Here is a 17,739-nt window from a genome sequence, read left to right on the forward strand (position 1 = left end):
TATGTGTATTGCACACTTCTCGTGACGTTTTCACATTAGGTAAAAATAGAGCAGAGAAGAATGATACATGTTGATGTTCAATAACAAATTCTACGGTCCATTGACTTAAGCATTAAGACCAAACATGATAGATTACTTGACAAATTAATGCAAATTTAATTTGACAGTTTAAATCGTATGGCAAACATCAAAATTGACGTTTAAATAGAAAATATTTCATCTCTGTCTACTTTCAATTTCTTACAACAGGCAACAACAGCCACTGAAAGATCAAGCATTTTTGGGTATCCTGTCAGATTTTAAAATTAAATGTTCTGGGTGAAACAAGATGAAATTTGCTGAACATCTTGGTGCCCACATAACCCCAGAATGGAGGAAGCAATACATACAATATGAGGTAAATAAATAGACATAAATTATGACAGTTATTAATGTGGTAGTCCAAATATTTATTATCCTTGAAAATGAAAGGCAATAGACTATTTTCATAGTACTGACTTTTGACTCTGGTTTATATTATTTTTAGACAGGTTACCTACGACATCCTGGTACTCGGTCAATTAAGAGCAACATAAAGAAGTAACATTTTTTCGGTGTGATAAGAATCCGGGTCCGTTCGCGCCCATTCACGTTCGCACCCACTCATGTTCGCCCCCTTTCATTTTTGCACCCTACATGTTCGCGCCCAATTTTAAGGCTGTTGTGCTTTTGACCAGTTTTTCTTATTCTATGTCGATAATTTGTTTTATTTTCAAAGTTCAAGTGTATGCCCGGGCGTTTTGACGTAAACGTAGCTATGCGCATGAAAACAACAATCATGATTTTCCAATTATTCAACTCGAATTTGAATTAAAATTGGGCGCGAACGTGTAGAGTGCGAACGGACCTTGGGTGCGAACGTGCGAGGTGCGAACGTGTATGGTGCGAAAGTATATTGGGCGCGAACGGACCTGATACCGTGATTTAAGGGGAAATTTTACTGTTTTCCGATGATTGAGTTTGTCGCGTAAATAAAACATTAAGCAGTATATTTCCCCAAAGAATTGTTCCGATTTAATGTTTTATGTTATAAGAATCTTTACCTTGCTCTTAATTGACCGAGTACCAGGATGTCGTAGGTAACCTGTCGAAAAAATAATATAAACCAGAGTCAAAAGTCAGTAATATATAAAAAAGTCTATTTACGTCTTTCGACAGCTTGGTGACCACAGAAAAAGAATAAACCATACCTGCCAACTGTTCAAAATGCCTATGGGGGTTTTGCGTGCAAGATGGCTGTCATAGTCCTAAAACCTTCAAGGGGGCCTGCACATACATTTTAATGTTGTTTTTTTTGGCTTCTTCATACTTTTATAAGCCTAAATTCATTGGAAAATCATTTGTTTTGTTTAAATTGTGGACAAAATTGCTCTTTCAAAATTTCAATTTTGGAGCCTTCATGGGGGAAATCCCCCGCAAATAGTGACAGTTGGCAGATTTGATAAACTGTTCTAAGTATCATGCTGTTATTACTTGACATGTACATTTATAAGTTATAAGTATACCCTTAAACTCAGACCAAAGACATGGACCAGTTGGACCATGACGACTTGGACCAATTTGAATATGCATGTACAGTGATGTATCTCAGATCAATTTGGTAGACAAAAATGTTAAGTTGGCTATATATATATAACATGTATAAATTCAAACCTTTTGATGTGCTTCAACCTGAATATGGACATGATGTATGACCCATAATGTTGTGTTCACCATTTACGTTTCGGTCCATTGTACATATTTTTCTGAAGGGGACTGTGCTTTTATCTATGTTTTGAATAAGAAAAGTAACATAAATTTTTCTTTATATGTTAATTATCATTTTCATAAAAATGATGTAGAGTACTTATGAAAAATCTTGCAGTCTGCAGATTAAGTTTAGAATTTTCTTATTATTTTTATCAATAGGTTAAGTCTGGATTAGTGCAGATCAAAATATATAAACCCCATATCTATTTATGTTATATGTTAATAAATAATTTACCATGTTTACTTTTAGGCTTTAAAAGATTTAATTTACGAAGCATCAGAGCAGTCTCCATCAACAGAAGGTATACTATATTTTTGTGATACATTTGTATATATATATATATTAAAATTACTTTTTTTTCTTAATATAAAATCATATTTAAATTTTATTTACCTCATTTATGAGGTTATTTGTTCCAAAGTCAGTACATGCAGTATGATCTATTACTACTAAACATTGGGATTTTGTTGAAACATTAGTGTTCCAGTTTGAAACAAAGTCTGAATCAACTCTTTGGTGATATTAATTTTAAAAATAAATCTGATCAGATGGTTAGACCAAGGATTTGTATAGTGAGATCTCACTATACAAATCCTTGGTAAGACAGCCAATCAAATTTTGTCAGGTGTGCTATGGCATCTACCCTGTACAACAGACTTTAAATGTATTCAGGTACTACACAAGTTTGAAAATTTACTCTGCATTATATCAGGTATATAGCAAATACTCAAGTTGTAATCTTTTGATGAACCTTTTTATAATTATGTTAGATAAACCTTCAACTAAAATGGCCAACATTACTACAGATTGAATTATTTAATAAATTGTTTTTAATTGTGTTTATAATCAGCTGATTTCATTTATTTGTATTAGTTTTAGGGCATTTTAATTTTATATCAAATGGTCAGTGTCATTATATAGTTCTAGGTAAAATATCTTGGCAGTGGATGTCTTGAATTATATCTTTTTGTTTATTTGGTCCTTTAGAAAATTTGATGACTTATTTGTATTGAAGGCTGATTTTTGATAGGTTCTTATTATTTTGATGACAAGTCTAGACTTAAGGCACTTGATTTATAGAATATTGTTGGTCATCTCAACCAGATTGTTTTCTCACAAGTTTTTTCATGTGTCTTTGAGTTGCTGCCTCTTCGTTATCATGGATTAATTTTTTTGACATACATAGTTCCAACTGTGATGAAATGGTTGAGCATATTGCTACCACTAATTTCTTAATTTGCATTACAATTATAAAAAATTTAATGTGTAACAACATATTCTTTTTGCTAATTAAAAAGTAAAATGGAGAATTTTCTATAAGTGTTTTCACCAAACATGTTATCGAATGAGCAGTTGAGATTCAATACATTTATTTTATACCATGTCATATATATATATATTATATAGCTTGATATGATTTTCTACTAGGCCTAGGTTCGTTATTGTATTCAGGTGAGATTAATTGTCTTTTAAGGTGGTACCTAACACCGGCTTGACTAAAACTGATTTGGCTCTTTTTTCATAAAATTTTGACAAAATATTTACTTTGACCCTTTGACAAAAAATATAAAAATTTCAAAAAACTTGAACCAGTCACTTTCTCAGAAAAATTTGGTGGGATATATATTGCAGTTTTAAAAACACTAATTTTGATCATTGAGAAGTTTGATATTTCCTTAAGTATATACAAGGTAATTTAAACATTTAGCACATTTTACAGAGTTATCTCCCTGTAGTGTTAGGTACCACCTTAACTGATCTTGATTTATAAAATTACTGTTAATCATTTACATTTTTTCATTAATATTAATTTTGTATTTTTAAGCTTGATTAATTTCATGAACTTGTAGCAATAATTACTTTTCAGCTCATTTACTATACCTTCCACTTACTTTATTTATGATGAAAAAAAACAATGATTGCTCGAAAGTATTTAATTCTATTTTGTACAGTTGATATTTGTAATATTATACAGCAAAATTTGTGAAAGCCAGTTCCAACCATACATCTTGGTACAATTTTTATTGTTTTTAAAAAAAATACATGATTTTAGACGTTTTTACATTATTTTTGTAAAATTGGAATTTGTTTCTACCAGATCAAATCTTGATTCACATTAAAAAGTATTAAACACATTTTTAAAGAGTATTTTGTTTTTGAAATTTCTCAATATTAATTAAGATGTTTTAAAGCTATTCCATTTTTAATACACAATCATAATGATTATGCTACTTTGTGTAGTACTAGTATGCTATTTTTACTGTCACAGTGTGCGTTTTGCTGTGTGTTTGTTTATTCCACATTGGCTAAAGGTATAGGGGGAAGGCCGAGATCTCACAAAACATATATGATCAAATATAATCCCACCACATTTTTTATGCCTGTCCCAAGTCCGTGATATGTATATTCTTATTTTACCCCTCTCTGTTGCTGGAGATAGAATAATTGAATATAAATGCCCAAATCCATATTTAAATGAAAACAAATCTACAACTGCCATGAATTATTTCTTAAGTATTAAAGAATATGAATGCATCTAGAATTGATACAATGCTGATGGAATACTTTATAAATGTTTATACATGAGAAATATGCAATAAATTCATTTTAACCTAGGTACCAACATAAGTTTGGAAATTTGTGGCTAGTCAAAAGTTCCTAATCCTATCTTTTAATTTTTCAGTTGCTGACGCCAGTACTTTACAGAGATATTATGCAAGATTTGATGAAAGATTCTTTCAGTTTTGTGACAAAGAATTGTCTAAAATCAACACTTTCTTTTATGGCAAGTTTTTAAATGCTGTAGAAAATTTTGTATAATTCACATTGTCCTGAAGTTTTATCTAGGTGTATAAAATAACCATTGAAGTTTTTTTATTTTAACGCTATATGACCGTTGTTTATAGTGAACAGTGGTAAAAATTAAAATGAAATTTTACACAGTACATGTACTAAAAAGTAAAATTCCAAAAATACTGAACTCTGAAGAAAATTCAAAACAGAAAGTCCCTTAAAAAATGACAAAATCAAATGATTGAATAACAACTGTCATATTCCTGACTTGGTACAGGCATTTTCTTATGTAGAACATGGTGGATAGGCCAGTTCCCGGGATACAGTTTTCAGACGAATCAGTCATGTGACTTCCATCACCACATGACAAAAATGTATGCATAGAAATTTCCAAAACATGTTGAGCAAATGTGTGAAAAAGTTTGAATTTATACTGCACAAAATATTTGGGAAATTAAAATCTAAAAGGATGGTCACTGGACCCTCCCTCAGTCATACAGAAATCACGATTATGTACATAAGGAACATTAATTATTTCTATACTACCCTACAGAATGAGGATAATGAAAGTGCTGGAAACTTTTAATAGAGCAGGGATACATGTGGCCTTCTCTCTGGTAAATTACATCATAAAAGCGTACGAATTTGACGATCTTTTCCGGTGAAAGACATGATTCCAGAAATGACCTATTAAACATCGTTTAATGCTAGCTAATCCTCTCACTTGTATAGCAGTCCCATAATGTATGCATGTAACAAACCGACATAATAATCTTTATAACTATGAAAACAAACAAATATGTAACAAAGAGGCACAAAAAGGCATATATAGACAAAGCACATAAGCAAAAAAGAAAGACAAGAATACAAAACATTTTATCATAGAACAATAACACAATGATGAGATGTACGAGTACAGAGCCACGTCAAATGGATATCACCACAAACAGACTAAACAGTAAAATTAATGCTCTCAAAAACAAATAAAAGAATACTATAACAAGTTATTAAGATATGATGAACAAAGTCAGTAACCAGAATCTATACTTCAAGACTATCATGCTTTATTTGTGATGTTGGCACAGAGTATTTATCAACATATCTTGGTACCTTAAAACTATTGCAGAAAAGGGATTCTTTACAAGAATTATGGCTTATCAATTTTGCATGTAATAAATATAAAACACAGGAATAGAGAGGATATGGAAAAATTAATTAAGAAATTTTGACAAAAGAGAGACAGTAATTAAATTTGCTTATCAAATAAAGAGTTTCAATAGAAGTATTGCATACATTATTTTTCATGTTTCATTGAATCTTCCTAGATAATGTTATTTTTTTTACAGAAAAAATATCAGAAGCCAATAGGAAATTTGCAAATTTACGAGCTGAGCTTGATGCATTTCTGGAGCATGCACATAAACCACATCATGGTTTACGAAGACGGAAATCAAATGCTGTTTATTCCTTGTTTAAGGATAAAGAAAATAGAGAGACTGCACAGATACACACCAGAAAACTCCATGATCTGAAGTTAGCGTTCAGTGAATTTTATCTTAGTTTGATCCTTTTACAGAACTATCAGTCTTTGAACTTCACAGGCTTCAGGAAGATCTTAAAGAAACATGATAAAGTAAGTTTTCTGTGGTTTGATTTTGCAATTTGATAAGGGACTTTCCAATTTAAATTTTCCTTGGAGTACTATTGATATTTTATTTTTTACTGAGCCAGGGGTTCTAGGTTTTGCTAGGAAAAGTATGTTTTGCGGCTTCTTCCAGAGGTCAAAATAAACTTATAAAGGCCAGCTGGGCTACTAGACTTGAAAATCAGTTTGCCTAGACAAAAAGTTAGTACCCCACTTTATTTTACTATCACTGGGTGGGCTGAACTTGCTATGGGGGGTTGTGGGCATGCCCCCCAGAACATTTTGAAATTTTTGACTCAAAACCCTGCATTCTGAGCATAGCTGTAGGTGATTTAGATGCTTGGGAAAATGTAAGTTTTTTCTTATTTTTGTTGTTGACTTCAATCAAATTTAATAAAAAAAAAATCATTTACAAAATGGGAATTGCCCAGTGTACCAGTTTTTTTTTACATGTCTTTTTAAGACAACTAAAGAATTCTCTGTCCTTGAATACATGTAGATGATATTTAGTTTTATTTCTATAATAATATAATTTATTAAATATCTTGTTGAATTTAAACTACGTACATTTGTTTACAAATAACCCCCATTTTTTCTCAAAAGTCTACACATATTTCAAGGCATTATCATAAAATCTTCTCTGATTTTCTCTTTTTTTTTAAACTGTTCAGTAAGTAGGAAACTAAAAGCATTTTGAACTATAAATGTTATTTATTGTGGTCGACAATATTCTACTTTCGTTTTTTACCTTCATTCTCTGGACACCACGTGGGCTTTGAAATGTGAACTACAAAAGGTACTGTTTTCCAGATTCTTAACAACATTATATATCATACTTTCTTTTATGTGACTGATATTATTTCATAACATGCTATTGTCATCTACCCTGACTTTCTTCGCTTTCTTGAAGCCAAAACCATGCTCGCTTCAGTTAATGACCATCAGAACGTCTCTCTTATTATCCTTGCAAACATATGATACTTTCCGACTTTAAATAGACGACCAATCAGTGACCTGAATTAACGTGAACTATATTTAGTCAAAGGTTAACACTGATTTAACATCCTTGTTTATCACGACCGCGACTTTGATACAACACGACTTGCCTCAGTCAGTCAAGTTATTTTTTTTCAATTCTCCACCTGGGCTACCTCAACTGAGTAAAAAGATCGCACAGGTCAATTTCTGGTCGCCATTGGCAACTGGGCTACCGTTAATTTTTCCCCCTGTAAATCTTCATTTGATTTTGGTTTGTGCAAGTAGAGTATTAAAGTGTTTATTAAAAAAAAAGGACACCCTTGAAATTTCATGCATCTGAAACACTTTTCAGGATTTACCTTCATTAGGACCACTAAAACAAAAACATTAGAAGGATTTATATATACAATGTACCTAACAGGTGAGGAGCTAAATGACCTAAAGATTCCCTTCATGTTAAAAGTTTTAATGATGGTTCTTTAACTTCTGATACCTCATGAAAAAAAGTGAACCACTCATAATTAATTAAAATGTCACACTACCATTGTTTGGTAATTTCTTATTTGTTATTATAAATAATGCCTCACAAAGACAACAACATCATAGATTACTGCAAGGAAATTCTTATTATTGTCTACATGTTTCGCCACTTACTGTAGCATCTTCAGCACAGTAAGTGTCGAAACATGTAGCCCATAATAAAGAATTTCCTTGCAGTAATCTACGATGTTGTTGTCTGTGTGTAGCATTATTTTCCTGAGGTTTTAAGACAATAGCAGTATACCTCAGGGTATCCATCAGGATTACTCTCTACCAGCTTGTACCATTAGAAGGTGTTGGTTCACTTGATGTAACTTTTGTTATTATAAAGTGAGATTTACTTATAGATAATGGTAACAACCAGAGGAGTAGAATGGAGACAACAGAATGTAGAAACAGCCCCATTTTATACCAACAAGGAAGTAGATCACCTGATCAAAGAGACAGAGGCAAGTAACTACATTTTATCTATTGAATATACCAACTGCAAAGCATTTAGGGATTATATAAGATTTATCTAGATCTGTCTGTCTGGTTGAGCTCCTAAAGTGTGGATGGATTTTAAATAAAACTTATTACACAAGAAAAACATCATGATAGATGTACATGAAGCAAAATTAAATATACTCATATCAAAAAAAGTGTTGCATGACTTTATAAGTAATTGATTGTCATATTGCATTGCATTTATTAGTAATATTTTTTTTGTAAATGATGAATTACATTTGTAGCAAAGTGTGACCTCTGACTTAGAAGGGGGAAATAGATCAAAAGCTATGAAAAGACTGAGAGTCCCTCCATTAGGAGAAAAGGTAAATTCATTTCTGATTCAGTTTGTCTTACATATATATGTACATTGTACATACATAATGAACAATACTAATTATATTTGAAGGATCTGTAAATGGGTACACGAAGCTGGAAAACTTTCCTGACATATCACTTTGTACAAATGATGATATTTATACTGCCACTGGAGTGTGGAGTATATGTGAATTAGGTGAAAACCAAAAAAAACACCCAAAAAAAAAGACAGCCTTATCATTCTATAAACCCTTTATACACCAACCATGTATGAAAAAAATCACTATAGTATATAAATTATAGAATATCATACCAACTGGTATATATTTACCATTCTCCATATGCATGTACATGAAATTTGAAAGTTCACAATGGAAAATTGAAATGACAAAGGGAGATAATTCTGAATATTAATCTCATTTCTGCTATTTTATATAAATTTGAAAAAGAAAAAAAAACACAAGAGAAAGAAAAATTAATTAGTCGTTTGTTTCTTATACATAATATAATTACATGTATTAGCTTGTTATTAGAAGGCCTGTTGTGTTTTTGAAAAAAAAAGTAATTCCAAGCTTATTTATGTTTTCAGCAAAACCCAATGACAATGTGTAGAGTTGGCCTGTTTTTTGGAATGTTTATTGTTCTGGTCATTGTTGTGGTAATAACAGGTATGGTATCAGTTATTTCCCCTTACTCATTAGTACAGTGTGTATGTTATCGAATATTCAATATTTACATTTTATGTTTTCAATATTTAAAACTTTTAGAATTGTAAAATAAATAAGTAGTTTCATATCAACTCTGACAGAAAATAAATGGAAAAAAAATTGAAACAACACTTAAGAGTTAAAGCGCTATTCAATGTATGAATTAGATTGAAAAAAAGAACTTCAACCTTAAAAAAAAGCACTGTTTTTTTCTAATTTCAATATGAACAAGCCTGTTATTTCCAACATACGAATGGTATCTTCAACTAAAAGTGTTTTTGTTTTGGTTTATTTTTAGCATTTTTTACCAGTCATTCAGGGAATTGGGAGCCAGCATTGAGAATGTTTCGTGGAATGTTCTTGATTATCATGATGATCTGTTTCTTAGGTATAAACACTTATGGCTGGAGGTCATCAGGGGTCAATCATGTACTGATATTTGAAATTGATCCACGTCGCCATTTATCACCACATCAGCTGTTAGAGGTACTTTGATTACTTATATACTATATATAATTCATGGAAAAAGTATATCTATGGCACTTATTGTGATAGTCAATATATAATTAGTATTCCCACATCTACAACAAATTATAAAATTTTCAAATAGAAACATTTGATTAATATCAGTTTAAAATATTTACATTGTTTAATTGTCCAGTACTGCTTAAATGTTTCAATCCATTATACTTTCCACACACATACAAACAAAGATTTTTATAGATCCTTTTACAGACTAAATATCTATTAGGAATCTCAAGATTTGCATTCTAGTTCATGTTACCTAAGAAACACTTTCAACAAGTCTAAAACACCCTTTAAAACATTATTTTACACACAATAGGCATAACATGATTGAGATGAAGAATACCAATATAAGCTTTGTATCTTAGCATTTTTTTCATCATGTATTTTAGGCGATTTTATGTCATGAACTGGGTTGAGTTCAATATCGTAGCAGCTACGTAGCTGCTATCAATATCTATGTAACAACTAGTCTATAGCTACAGGTTCAATAGTCAAAATCTACGTAGCACTACATAGCCTCTATGATATTGAACACAACCCAGATAAACCGTACCCTTCTTTTCTATTACATACAATTGATTGATTGGTTTATTGGTGTTTAACACCACTTTCAACACTATTTTGCTATTTCATGGCAGTCAGATTTTATTGATAGAGGAAGCAGGAGTGCTTGGAGAGAACCATCAATTTTAGGTAGGAAAACTGACAAGCCTAGTCAATTAAGATTGGAGTTAAGTGCACCTGCCCTGTGCAGGAGATTAAAACTCACAACCTCAGTGTTTGACTACTTATATCGCTGGGCCTCAGAGACCACTCTATTACATATGTGAATCATCTGAAAGTCTCATAGAATAATAAAAATGTAAAATAACTGATTACAAGCGTCTGAAATTTCATGATGTCAGAATATTAAAATGTGGTTGTATATTGTACTATTTTATATATAGATTGTTTATAAATGTTTATAATGATTATATATTTCAGTTAGCAGCAGCATTAGCAGTAGTATGGACATTGTGTTTACTAGGCTATTTATTCAGTAACCATCTAGGATGGCCACCATTTATCTTTCCATTGATTATGGCAGGATTCCTGTTTTTGTTTTTGATTAATCCTATACGTATATTTCATCATAGTTCTAGATACTGGTTACTCTCTGTTTTGGTAAGTTTTTTTATCCACCAATTGTATTATTGGTGACTTAATTTTGTCTATTTTAAAGCTGTTTAGTAAAATTTCTGACCAGTTTAACAGTTGACCTTTCAAATTACAATGAGTTCAGAGTTTCGAATGAACTGCAATAGCTGGCGAAAAAACAATAATATTGAAGTCACAGTTATTAATTTTAGTCCAATTGGTAGAATAGAGAATTAAAATAGGGAATGTGTCAAAAAAAACAACAACCCAACCAATTAGCAGAAAACAGCACAATGCCACCAATAGGTTTTTAAAGAAGTCAGAACATCTGCACAAGTAGGCTGCCTTACACTGTCTCATAAATAATACTGTAAACTATTTCAGCGAAAATGGATGCCACATAATTTCCACCATCATCTATACCTCTAGCCAATGTGGAATAAGCAAGCACACAAGAAAAATGTGCAGTATCATGCCAACAACTGGTTTGAAAATGAATGTGTTTAATGCAATGCAAAAATTCCTATGAGTGAATCAATATTAATTTAAAAAATGCCATCTTTAATCTTGTATCAGTATTGTAACTATATACCTCAGGAATAAGTCTATTTAAAGGTTAGGTTAGCTTTTGAGGTGAATGACGATTTTTCTGTGCTTTGTACAGAATGATACCAAAAAAGATGAGATGTGAAGTACCTGAGTTTATAAGATGTCTGCATGTTGATCAATGTTTATAAATTGTGTCCTTGTAGCGATGATAAAATAAAGTAAATTTTACTATATTTTTCAGTTCCGTATTGTAACTTCACCATTCCATCATGTTGGTTTTGCTGACTTTTGGCTGGCTGACCAGTTAAACAGTTTGGCCATCGTCTTGTTAGATTTTGAATATATGGTATGTTTCTATGCCTTTGAAGTTGAATGGCACGGACCAATTAGTAAGTTTTTACATTTTGTATTAATATAATGCTTTTCTGGAGATCTAAAAATAAAATGAAAAAAATTACAAAAAATTACAGATGGGGGAAATTTAAACATGTTAAGGGGTTTAAATTGGCATTGCATAATAAAATAATAACAATTAATTTGAAATTCTAGATGAACTGATTGATAGTCTTCATTAAGAGTAATAACACTATGAAAATAGGAGATATGTGGTATGATTACCAATAAGACAACTCTCTGTAGGATGTGGATGTAAACAACTATTGGTCAACTGTACACCTTAGGCCTGGCATTACAAATAGTCCAGTCTAACTAAGTTTGAACCTAAAACTAATTGCAACAGAAAATGTTGTAGTTCTAATCAATTGCATTTTAGCCCCAAATATATACAGAAAAAAAGTCCCATAAAATTTAACTTGAGGAAAACTCAAATTTAGCATTTTTAATTTCTTATGGAAATTTACATGGGAAAGGGAGATAAATCTTCAAAAGTGAGTCCTTTTTTGTCAGTTTTTGGTTTATTTTTTAAAATTCATGTAAAATATGATACTTTGATTGGGTTATAAGTTCGTATTTATCTACATTATATAATCTTCTGCTCATGAAATGTACAAAACTGAAGTGTTATGGGTATTTTTTTTTAAAAAAATTTGCACATTTTTAATTAAAAAAATTGCAAAATTGATATATGGCTTTGTGACCATTTTGAAAAAATAATGTGAATATTTGATATTGTTTATATCTGTAAATTATATTTGTTCAGCATCTTCCTTGTTTAAAGAAACTTTAAACCACAAAAAAAGAATATATGCTTAAATAGTTTTATTCAATTTGAGAATCTTTACCTTGACATGTTGAAAGATCTAATAAGTCGTCAACTAATGAATTATGAAATCTAGGTTGTAGCTTGATAAAAGATATGAAAACACCTTTAGATTTGTTTGTTATACTCTAATAACGACTAAAATATCAATAATGAATACATTCTGTTGAAAGGAAGCGGTAAAGTTATAATTTTGTATCAATTTTTATTGATATTTCTGCCTTTTTTGCAGAGTTATCTCCCATATCAATGTAAATCTCCACAGGAATTTTAAAATCATTATTTTTAAGTTTTCCTCAAGTTAGATTTTATTGGACATTCTTCTGTGTATATTTGGGGTATAATGCCAAGATTAAAAGTTAAAAATCTTCTGTATCAATTACTTCAAGGTTATGGTCAAATTTATGCTAGATTGACTGGACTAAAACGTTAAGAGGTATTGAAAAATGAAGACTGTAGACCAAAATCATAAAAAAGATTTTTGTTATTTGAAAAACAAACACTTCATTTGCACCTGCAAGTGAAAAACACAATGTTTAAAAAAGGAAAATTTAGAAATGAAAAAGTATTCTTTATTTTAACAGATAAATTGTGACATCATGCAGTTCGCATTTCAATTTTGTGAATAATAAGTACCATTTAGAATTTGACTTTAACTTTTTGGTATCTTTATAAACTTTCAAAGTGACTTAAATAACATGATATGTCATTGATTTTAGAGCCCATTGGCTTTTTTCAGTAGTATTTATCTCAGTTCATAGAGACACATATGTAATTCTGAAATTAAAATGTCCATGTCCGTGAAAACTGGACCTGATTACAAAAAGTTTTTTTTTAAAATTTAATGTTAGTTTAAATTGCTTGTTATTCATTGCAGGACCAGAAGTATGTACAATGTCAAAGTTTGGGATCAGATCCATAGTTAGTACTTTACCTGCCTGGTTCAGATTTGCTCAATGTCTGAGACGTTACAGAGACACAAAGATGGCGTTCCCACATCTTGTCAATGCAGGAAAATATTCCACAACATTCTTTGTTGTACTGTTTTCTAGCCTTTATTCTTCAACTTTGGGTAAGATTATTTTTCAATATATGAATAAAAAGAAATTAGGGTATACATCAATGTGACAAAAAATCGTTAACTCAAATTACCAAAAGCTTTTATCTTAATGTACAAATTATTATTTTTCATTCATTCAAAGAATAGAATAAATATATTTTATTTCAATTCACTGTGGATTAAATTAGTTTATCCTTACTGCAATCTATTCACATTTATATAACCCAATTTTATAGCAAACAAGAGGACAGCAAACTTGATTTTCCTGCTCAAAAATAATATTTGCAAATCTAGAACTCCATACAGGATCAAGTAGGAAAAAAAATTGAATTTAAAATTGTAAAGGCCAAAAACAATATAAATGATTAGAATGAAATCCACTCTTCTACCAGGCCCGTAGCCAGGAATTTCCAAAGGGGGGTTCGTTGGACTTCATGAACTCGACTTAAACAGTCACAATTTGAACAAAACGTCGACTTTAATAGTGCTTATTTGATTTCAAGGGGGGGTTCGTCCGAACCCCCCGAACCCCCTGGCTACGGGTATGTCTACCATTTATGCCCCCTTTCGGAGATTATAATTGATGTGAGATTCTGCCTTTTTTCCAGTTTATAAAAGTAGAAAAATTATTTTGTACATGTATTACATTTTTTTTTATTTTCTTTTTATTTTCGAGGATACCGTCTACTTAGATTTTGTAGATAGCCTGAACAGTAAAATTTACTACTACCCCAAGTAGTTGTAATTAAGTTATGACAATATTGATTACATTTCCTTTAGGTTCATCAACCGATTCATACAAATATTATGGAGGTATTATATACATACTTAATCATTGTTACTATCATTTTGTATTTGTTCTAGTTTTTTTTAATTATTGTTGATATTGAATTATTTTATTTCTACAAAAAAGAAATTCATTTTGATTATATCATATCTTAAAAATAGAAAGTGATTATTGGACTACCCTAAGAGTCTAACATATGTCAACAATCAGTTCTAGTCCATTGTTTTGCAAGCATTCATAAACCTATCAAGTCCCAAATTGTATTTTTTAAGGTCCATTTATGGGCATTATTTTTTCTGGCCTGTACATCTGTTTGTTCCTTCGTTCGTTTATTCATTCATTTGTTTGTTTGTTTGTTCGTTCGTTCATTTTTTCGTTTGTTCGTTCTTTTGTTTGTTCATTTTTGATCATTTTTGATGAAGTTGAAGTTCAATCAACTTGAAACTCAGTACACATGTTCCCTATGATATGATCGACCCCCAATTTCACAGTCCACTGAACATAAAAAAAGATAGTGTGATTGGGGCATCTGTGTACTATGGACACATTCTTGTTCTTTGTGGAATAAAAGTATACAAAGCAAATATTTATTTTCTTCTGAATTTACTTCCCTGTTTAAAAGTTACATATGTAAATTTTCATAATTTTAAGTATTTTAAATTTTATTTAAGGAATGACTGTAATAATTTTTTCGTCTATGAAGAAATAACTTAAAAAATTTGGTTCACACTGAATAATGCACGTAGCGGGCTATTTAACATTGTGCACCACATTTTTTATGTTATTTCGAATAAACAGAAAAAATATTACAGTCATTTCTTATGATTTAATTCTGAATTACATTTTAAACCGTAGAAAACAATGAAAAAACGTTGATGACATCATGGTCACATGACAAACTTATGTCTTATGGGCTGATAACAAAATAACGTCAGCCAATCAGAGGACGCGTTACATCCAAAATTAAATTATTTTTCAATGTCTTAGTATTTAAAATTTCTGTAGGATCTGAACCAAAAATGAACTCAGGAGTTTGTGTTATGAGATTGAAGTTTATAACAGACATTTTATTTTTGTTGTTTCATAATTATTGTTTATAAAAATATTCAGGATTTTAAAAGTGCACAGAGGTCAAAGTTGTAGTATTATTAAAGGCCCTTTTATAATTTCACATTAGACATAACTGAACTGTCAGAACAATGCATGTAAAACAATACATTTGATGTCAGAAATTACTGCATATAAAATAAGGAGATGTGGTATTGATTACCAATTATCAATAAAAGACCTACAGACAAATAAGATCAAGGTTTAGCCTTAAATAATCAACCAACCCCATACCAAACAACATAAATCCATAAAATATAAAAAAAAAAAGAAGATGTGGTATGATTGCCAATGAGACAACTGTCCACAAGAGACCAAAATGACACAGACATTAACAACTATAGGTCACCATATGGCCTTCAATAATGAGCAAAGCCCATACCGCATAGTCAGCTATAAATCTTTTGATGACTAAGTTTGAAAAAATCAAAAGTGAAAACCAATAGCCTGAATTATACAACAACAATCAAAGAAAACAAAAATTGGAGACAGCAACTAATGACTATAACTAGATTACAAATTCAATGTTGTTATTTTGCAAAGATGATCAACTCCGAAATGCAAGATTTAAAATGTAATTTCAGAAATTGGTGCATAAAAATAATGCATCCAGGTTTTTAAAAATGGGTTCTGCACAATATGATAGTAGTCACATCTCATTTGTCCCAAATTCCCAATAATAGAAATATTGCAAATTTTCTTCATATTTATACTAGTCTTTAAAGTCATAAGGAATGAGTGACCGGTGAAAAATAATGTTCTTCCAATTCTTGAACCAATGCATACAAACATCTTCTGTGCACAAATTTATCATTTTTTTTGTGTAAATTTCGTATAATCGTTAATATTTTTTCAATCGGTCAGTGTTGTTATGAAAATATGGCAGGTAATTAAAGTTCGTGTTTTGAAGCTGAAGTTTAACGATTGTCACCTGTTTGTCAACAATTGACAAAAATTCAACAAAAAAGCATGAAAATTAAGCACGTGTTTAACATGTAAATTCAGATAATAGTTTATTTTAAGGACATCCATGCGTATTGTGATCACCAGATTTTTACGAGATGGGTCACACTGAGGTCACTTTGCATACGGAAAATATGTCGGGGGGGATTGCTTCCTGGAAGGAAGCAATTAAAATAAAGTAAACTTCTTCTAAATATGAATAAATTAAAGAATTTTCTTCAGAAAAAAGTATATGTACATAAGTTTTACAATGAAAACTATCCATTGAGTTATAAAAAAACGTATGCATTATTTTTTTTGATTTGAGGTTTCTTCTGACTTTAAATTTTCCATTGAATTCTTTAGAAGTAGCAGACATGAAAGAATTAAATGCGATATATTTAACTGAAATTGAAATATCATATTCTCAGGTATTTTTCACAAACTAGTATGTCAATCAAGAAATTATAAGAATATTTCTAAAAAAAAAATATGTTTTTTAAAATATTGTTTTCACAGGTTTAAACTTCAAACTCATAGAAATAATTTCATCTTTTTACGGAATAATTTAAGAGATAATAATTTTTTCATTATCTAATATCAAAGTTTTGTTTCAGAATGGCAGGGCAAAGAATACAAACAAAACCATGCCTTCTTTTACCTGTGGATAATAGCAGCAGTACTATCTTCCTGTTATACATTGACGTGGGATCTGAAAATGGATTGGGGTATACTAGATAGAAATGCTGGAGAAAACAAATTCCTTAGAGAAGAAATAGTATATGCTTCTAAGGTACTTGTTTGGTATAGTAATGCAAAATGTTATTTCATTTACAATAAACTAAAAGATAACAAGTAATATTGAACAAGTATATAATGTTTGAAGAGGGGTATTTTGTGAAACAAAAGATACATATCCTGAGACACAAAACAGAAGATATCTTCTCAGGACTGATATTCGTCTGTAAATGTAGATATATGTTTAATTAAACCAGTTATAAAAATGGATGTCTAAGTTAAAACAATCAACAAATTTCATTATTCTCTATCAAGATGTATTAAAGCAAAAAAAGTCACACAAATGATCATTAAGTGTCTTATAAGAAAAAAAAGAGAGATCATTGTGCATTCATTTGCATGCAATGCATATTTTG

At 30.5% G+C, this 17,739-nt stretch overlaps 1 protein-coding gene across 2 annotated transcripts in view; it reads left to right on the forward strand.

The window, feature by feature from the left end:
* The first annotated feature begins 23 nt into the window (after positions 1 to 23).
* Positions 24 to 17,739, forward strand: part of LOC139510224 (solute carrier family 53 member 1-like) — a 30,692-nt gene continuing 12,976 nt past the window's right edge. Inside the window, exons 1-13 of one of the 2 annotated variants that reach the window (XM_071296696.1) lie at positions 24 to 397; positions 2,039 to 2,090; positions 4,473 to 4,574; positions 5,929 to 6,215; positions 8,093 to 8,194; positions 8,477 to 8,557; positions 9,139 to 9,217; positions 9,555 to 9,742; positions 10,769 to 10,948; positions 11,712 to 11,859; positions 13,567 to 13,761; positions 14,530 to 14,562; positions 17,203 to 17,378. In XM_071296696.1, coding sequence (XP_071152797.1) covers positions 329 to 397; positions 2,039 to 2,090; positions 4,473 to 4,574; positions 5,929 to 6,215; positions 8,093 to 8,194; positions 8,477 to 8,557; positions 9,139 to 9,217; positions 9,555 to 9,742; positions 10,769 to 10,948; positions 11,712 to 11,859; positions 13,567 to 13,761; positions 14,530 to 14,562; positions 17,203 to 17,378 — 1,692 coding nt within the window. In that variant the 5' untranslated portion in view covers positions 24 to 328. The remainder of the gene's footprint in view (positions 398 to 2,038; positions 2,091 to 4,472; positions 4,575 to 5,928; positions 6,216 to 8,092; positions 8,195 to 8,476; positions 8,558 to 9,138; positions 9,218 to 9,554; positions 9,743 to 10,768; positions 10,949 to 11,711; positions 11,860 to 13,566; positions 13,762 to 14,529; positions 14,563 to 17,202; positions 17,379 to 17,739) is intronic. The other variant, XM_071296697.1, reaches the window with a different exon arrangement.

Source organism: Mytilus edulis, chromosome 2 (genome assembly GCF_963676685.1).
Source record: "Mytilus edulis chromosome 2, xbMytEdul2.2, whole genome shotgun sequence".
In the NCBI taxonomy this organism is placed as follows: domain Eukaryota; kingdom Metazoa; phylum Mollusca; class Bivalvia; order Mytilida; family Mytilidae; genus Mytilus; species Mytilus edulis.